The sequence below is a fragment of the Larimichthys crocea genome, unplaced genomic scaffold, assembly GCF_000972845.2.
Source record: "Larimichthys crocea isolate SSNF unplaced genomic scaffold, L_crocea_2.0 scaffold25347, whole genome shotgun sequence".
Taxonomy (NCBI): domain Eukaryota; kingdom Metazoa; phylum Chordata; class Actinopteri; family Sciaenidae; genus Larimichthys; species Larimichthys crocea.
Genome location: NW_020853361.1, coordinates 1 through 6732, shown reverse-complemented (window position 1 = coordinate 6732; position 6732 = coordinate 1). Strand labels below are relative to the sequence as shown.

Below are 6732 nucleotides of genomic sequence, written 5' to 3'. Positions count from 1 at the left end.
CAAGAGAGAGACACGATTCTTGACATCTGAGGTAGTGCGGCACCTGATCGTGTAATTATCAAACCAAGCAGTTCCTCCGCATGTAAAGTAATTGTGATCACAGGGGAAGGTAAAGTCCCTAAAAGCTTCCCGCAACACATTCATTCCGGCTGAGGTAGGTTTTTGTTGAATCGTAAGGTTCACACAGCCAAGCCTAGTACCTGTATGAAGGCCGAGAACTCCAAAAAAATGTTGATATCACTGAAACAAAGTCCTGAGACAGAATATATCGAATCCCTGGACGAAGGCTTGAGGTCTTCTGTGAGCAAGAAGGTGGAATCATTGGTAGATGAGAGCAGACAGGAGGAGTCTTTGACATCCACAGAAAAGTAGATATAAGACCAATAACTTATAACTACTTTGACATGTAGGTGCTAAAGATATACTATATGTATATATATATATATATTTATAAACTTAAAAATAAAATCATCATTGTATAACAAGGACATTCTAGGGCCTCTATTCTGTGTGCTGCCCTACACCAGAAAATTAACAAAAGACCAAATTGTACAAATAAAGAACATTTAGTTGGCCTGCCAGGCTAGAAACAGCCGTCCATCAGAAGAGAGTTCTCCCAAACCCCAGGCCACATACCGATATCTAGATATCTTCTTAACTTACCAATAAAAAAAATCTTTGCACAAAAAGAGAAACTACTTTGAAAGGAAACACTTGTCAACCTGAGTGAGAGTAGAGTCTAAGTGGACGCTGTGGACAGCGTCGTGTGAATTGGCCTTCATACGTGGTTAGCCTTGGTCCTGCCGACCCGCTCCTGCCGCAGGAGGCTCCTGGAACTGCGTCTCTCGCTCCACGCCGAACTCGTCCAGCGGTATCGTAGACAGCTGGGTGTCGTTCAGCGCGTAGGAATCGGACTGAAAACACATGCGTACAATAATAATTACATAAACACCATTTCTGAAGAAAATTCATGTGAGAATAGGTTTTAGGACAGTTTTGTTTATTTTCTAAATTCCCTCACCGCTCTACCTCAGTTTTGTTGAGCTTTCATCACATTGAAGCATTAAAGGTAGGCATAAACAGCTGCAGCTTCAGCCTACGCCTTTACTGTCTGTAGAACACCTTTTACAATGTTTTATTATGTAACTGTAATGTTTTGTTGGGAATAAGAGGCTTTTTATTGATTTGCCTCATTGTTTTAGTGATAATAATAATTTCAACTTGCTTTGAATTGTGGTGGAAGATACAGTCATCCTTAACCAAAGAGACACAAAAGTTTAGGAAAAACTTCAGAGAAAGGCAGAAAAAGTGACTAGAATTTCTTTCTATGCTTATTCTAAATGAATTGGAGTGACTGAGCCTGAGTGAGAAATAAGTGAAATTAATTTTGAAAGGTAAACTACATTTCAATACAGCCTGTTTATTTTTGCACATCAATTTGGATTTAAATTTTCCTTCCACTTTCAGAATCGATGCTAAAATTCTAATAAACCACATTTAAAATATCTTTAACCATATTGTGTTCTGTCTGTCACACTCACCATGCATGTATCTTGTATGTTGGGATGAGTGAAAAGTCTCTCAAGCTCGTTGCTGTCGGCTACTTTCTTCACCGCTGTGGTGCCATTGACCTCCATCTCTCTCCTGCTCGCTCCGTTTAGACCAGAGGCTCCCTGGGAAGAGGATGAGGATTCCAGTCCCGCGCTGTGCCCTGCCTGGGGGGTGGCCTGAACCGTCTTACACATCATTAACCTGAGAATTACATGAACACCCCCACATAAAACACTTGTCAGTATAGACCAACATTTACCTCGACAACAATTATTGAGTTGGTTATTTCCAGGGTTCCATTTGTTGCTGTTAAGGATTTACATTGTTTGTACTGACCTGCCGCGGTAGCTGAAGGCGAGGAAGAGCACACAGAAGATAATACAGGTGACTCCAATGTGAATACCGATTATGATGCCTGTAGTGGATGTTTTGCTCTGTTCATCTTTCACACAGTCGCATGGGGCATCCAACACTGAGGAGGTACAATACATAGTCAAAGAGCGGGATATGTCGGGTGGGTGTGTATGTGTAGCAAGTTGACTTAACTCCAGAGAAAGGATAACGTGTGTGACTCAGTGAGATGCATTAAACTTGGATGAGATGTCAGACAGCGTCACGGCTGTGTTCGGTTATATCAGATAATCACCAGATTTCTCCACCGCCTCCCGAAGCGAAACAAATCTCACGGTGGAGTTGCCGTCTCCGTGTTGGTTGTATGCAAGCAGCTTTATCTCATAAACCAGTGCAAGATCTAGACAAAACGAAAAGACAGAAAGAGATGTTCAGATAACGAAGGAAGACAAAAACAAGAAACAAATACCAGTATGAATACGAGTACGAAATACGAGCCAGTATTTCAGAGGGGTATATTAATCTTAACTGGACACAATTTATCACAGTGACACATTAGTATTTGGTCTTTCTTTTAGCTCTTAGAATACATTTTGTTAACTTAACTGGAGGAAAGGAAAGTCACCTATTGAGTAGGAAGCTTAAATAACTCAACTCCTTCTCTGAAGTTCAAGCAGAGTCCCAAGGAGGAAGTCTGAGATGCTTGTTTACGAGTCCAGATAACAGTATCAAATGTGGTTTCTTTAAGGAACATCACAGTTATGCAAGAGCTCATGACCCAATCTGTTGTAGTCCTTGGAAACATGTCTCACCTAGCTGTGTGATGTTGTACTGGGTGACATTGCGAGGGAAGGTGAGGGGACCAGTGAACTGAGGTGTGTGGGCTCTCCTGTAATACAGCCTGAAGCCTTGATGTTGGCCCATCTTGGAGGAAGGTTCCCACGTTGCTTGTATAACACTGCTGTTCAACACCTTGGTGTAGAGGGACGGAGGCGCGGGCACTGCAACACAACACAGGTTGTCAGCCAATGTGGTTTACATTGCAGCACCTAACACGTAACAGAAGAGCTTTTGTATCTATGGAGTGTGAATTATGACACCCAGTGCGCAGTCTTGTTCAGAGAGACCAGAAGCAGGCTTAATCATGTTTAAATTCATTAAAGCAATAAAGACACGGTAACTGATCACAGCTTATCCACCTCTTACGAATGTTCTGTTATTTAGCCTGAAGTTTTCACGGTGAGCGATCAAAACAGCTCTTTTGCAAATCTCCATGCGTGTTTATTATTGGTAAAAAATTATGCTTTGTGGATAACCATGTGAGTGTGTGTGTGTGCTCTGCTCACCCTCCCCATGAGTGCTCTCGGTGGCACTATCTGAAGGTTTGCTGGCCCCATGGGATGTGTAGGCTTTAACGTAGAAGGTGTAACTGGTGGAGGGCTCCAGGTCCCTGATGATCTGCTGCAGTGTGACCTTACTGACGGCCTCCTCGTACTCCATCTCCACTGGGTCTGAAGAAAGAGGTTGTGAGGGTAGAAAAGTGTGAGAGAAGGAAAGAGGACAGAAATAAAAAAAATAATAAATAAAAAAAAAGCGGATGGGAGGAGGAGCGGCCATTAAAGTGATGGAAAATAAGATCAGAGAGGACACAATAAATACAATCGGTTTCTGTCTTCATTTTATGGTTATTGCCCAATTCGCTGGTTTTATCAGAGCAGCTCTGTTAGGTAATAGCTAATCTAGTTTGGCCCTGGGAGCGAATGACAATAGTTGGGTGAATTGCAGGGGAGGAGTGAAAAGATAGAGGGGGTAAAAGGGGGGAGTTATAAAGGATGTGTTAAAGCATTTTATTGCTCTTAATTCAGAGACAACCAACCATAACCACTATCTACCTCCAGCCCTCAATCCATTGGGCCATCTTGGAAACGGTAATTATTGCAGATCCTATTGGTTGGCCCCTAGGGCCCTTAATTATCCATCCGACAGAACTATAGAGGAGAACAGCAGCTGGCGCTATGAGACTTTCACTACGCACATACACACAAACACACATACACTTGCCCAAAGCTGTAAACAAACACACTGCATGCATGTAAACAAGAATCCAAGTGTGCATGTATGAACACACACACAAACACACACATACACACAGGGAGCATCATCCCAACAGTCCACACAGAATCCCAGTACAAAAAATACATAATCCTTGTGACACTATCTTTACAGTGGAGTGTGGTGAAGTTTACTGTAGCACTGAACACACTTTTAGCTGTTTGAAACACTAAAAATGGAGCATTTATCACAGTTTCCATATGGAGGCTGTTGATAGGCTTGATGGGCTGTCAGGCACATTTCTTCACTAGATTTGTAACCTGCAAACTATGTTCATTTTGTCACATTCAACGGAAGAAAGTGACAATCACTTGCGACACGAGACACTGGCATCTTTAGAGATCTGCATGTAGGCACAGCTCGCAAATGAATGTGTGTGAAACGAGTGACGACAGTCACGTCTATATTAAACACTTAAAGCGTATTTACATGAACACTCAAGTTTATTCACATAAATGCTCCCTCGTCTCCTTTAGTTTTTAGTCATGTGAATATAATTACAGATCACTCAGCACAAACATTTAATTTCCTGCAGCACTAGCTCAAAGCTGTATTGAATTTTCAATAAAAAGGTCTTCTGGCTTCTCACATGTCACAGATCATTCATTCTGGCGTAATTACATGAGTTTCTTCTTCTCGCTTCCATTAACCCACATCTCATCTGTCCTTTGACTAAATTTATTTTATTGTCACTTTTTTTTTTTAATCTATTGGACATTGTTATTTTGCTCTTCCATGCAGCCTCACCTGAAGTCCTGCGGATGTGGAGCACATAGCCAATGATGTCCTGAGTGTTCTGATCTGGCTCCTTCCAGGACACCTGGATGGTGGTGGGTGAGAGGGCTTCAGCCTGCACGTGGGTGGGCACACCAGGCAGTCCATCAGCCCAGAGCACTGTGAGGCGGGCACTTGCCTGTGTGGAGCCGGCGCTGTTTTCAGCGATACACTGGTAGATAGCCTCGTCTTCCTGGCTAATACCGTATATTGTCAGTGTGCTGTGCAGAGGAGAGAAGAGGACAGGTAGAACAAGAAGGAAAGAAAATTAGAAAGAAAAAAAGGTTTTGTCACTGACATGAAACACAAGCATTTACGGTAAAATGTACCAAAGTGGTAGCAGAAAGCACTCATTGTGTCACAGTGTCACATTGCCCAGGCACGAGTAACACAACACCTGCACCTTGCATTGCACACTGGCTGATAGTAGCCATGATTTGTGTAGGTTGTCTAAATCCTTTTGGGGAGTATAAGGGCTTCATACAAGGAAAATGTCATGATCACTGAGGTACGACCATTTAAATTTATCATGTTGCTGTAGGGTGAAAATGCCATCTGACCTTGTGGAATCACTCACAGCTGAAATGTGTGTTTATGACACACTCACAAAAGGAACAATAAGATCTGTTTGAATGTGTCTGTCAGACACAAATGTATTATACACTTACTTTAGTGCACATTAGCTTAAATGTTAAGGCAGAGCATGAACACACATTAACATTTATAAATGAACACATGGTGACTCTGTTTACATCAAAAATGAAATATTTTGCTGGCAGACAACCTCAAAAGATAAAAGTAACTCTTCTACCTACTGCTAATAGAGCATCAAGTACTATCTATGTGAGTACTTTACAGTAGTCACTTAGTTCATCCTCAGATAAGGACTGCATACAGCAAAGAGGATGTATGCGGTACCGTGTTCAGCTGCTTGTGTGTGAACCTCCTACAGAAAGTTACCTGCAGCCTATATTGCCTTTCTTCCAACCATCACTCCTCTCTATCGTACCTTCACCACTTGACTCTTTGTCCTTATCTTTCTAATGTATTTCTGCTTTTTTTTTTTTCTTCTTCCCTCCAACCTGGCCTATCTTCCACTATAGAAGAACTTTAAAAAAAAGGGGGTGGGGGAGTTATGTATCATACATATTGTGTGTATGTGTGTGCATGTTGAGTAGGTGTTATTAGGCAGAATACAAGAATACATAATCCATTCCTGTCGTTGTGTTTCTCCTAAGGCGGAAGGGAAAAATAAAGCATTTAAAATACTATGGAAATGAGGCCCTGTGGTGCAAAACATTTCTTCATGCCATTTTCATACCAAGGCCATTTTTGCTATATTTAAGGTATAATATGTGTAGGAGAAAAGTGAGAACACACACATAATGAATACCATGGGAATATGGAAAAGCTTGAGTTGTGGCTTTGTCCATTCATGCTACTTCAAGATGGTGGAACCCTTTGGACAAAATGAAATGTTGAAATTGAAACTGTCAGTATAGGAAGAAGATAGAAACATATTAAATCTAAGTAGACAGACAAGAAAAAGAATGCTGACGGAGCAGTCATGCAACAGAGTTATGAATTACTATATTGCCATCTTTTATTTGATTAATATGACATTTATCTGTAGTGTATATTACAGCTTGTATACTGTTCCAGGATTTTTTAAATTATTCGAGGGACATTCTTTATAATAATTAAATTTTGCATTGCAGGTCAAGGTCTTGGAGGTATTTATTAGATAGTGTGTTTCCCAGCCAGGGTTTTCCCTGGTCTGACCAAGTCCAAGCCTTATTCTCTGAACTTAGTGTGTAAGTTCTAAACTTATCCAGAGAGGGTGCCTTTTCAATTGGTTTCCATTTACAGTAGGTATGTTTGTCTACTACTTCAGCGAACTCAGAAAGCAAAAAAATCCCACACATCCTGAACATTTCGATATCT

The 6732-nt window shown here is 41.3% G+C and overlaps 1 protein-coding gene across 1 annotated transcript; it reads right to left on the bottom strand.

Moving 5' to 3' along the window:
• Window positions 1-712: 712 nt before the first annotated feature.
• Window positions 713-5009, bottom strand: LOC113744865 (immunoglobulin superfamily DCC subclass member 3-like; the record flags this gene model as incomplete). Its single annotated transcript, XM_027275918.1, has 7 exons — window positions 713-914; window positions 1542-1752; window positions 1888-2023; window positions 2198-2302; window positions 2715-2903; window positions 3249-3413; window positions 4762-5009. Coding segments are annotated over 7 exons (1180 nt in total), but the record flags the coding sequence as incomplete, so codon positions are not given.
• Between the last annotated feature and the right edge of the window lie 1723 nt (window positions 5010-6732).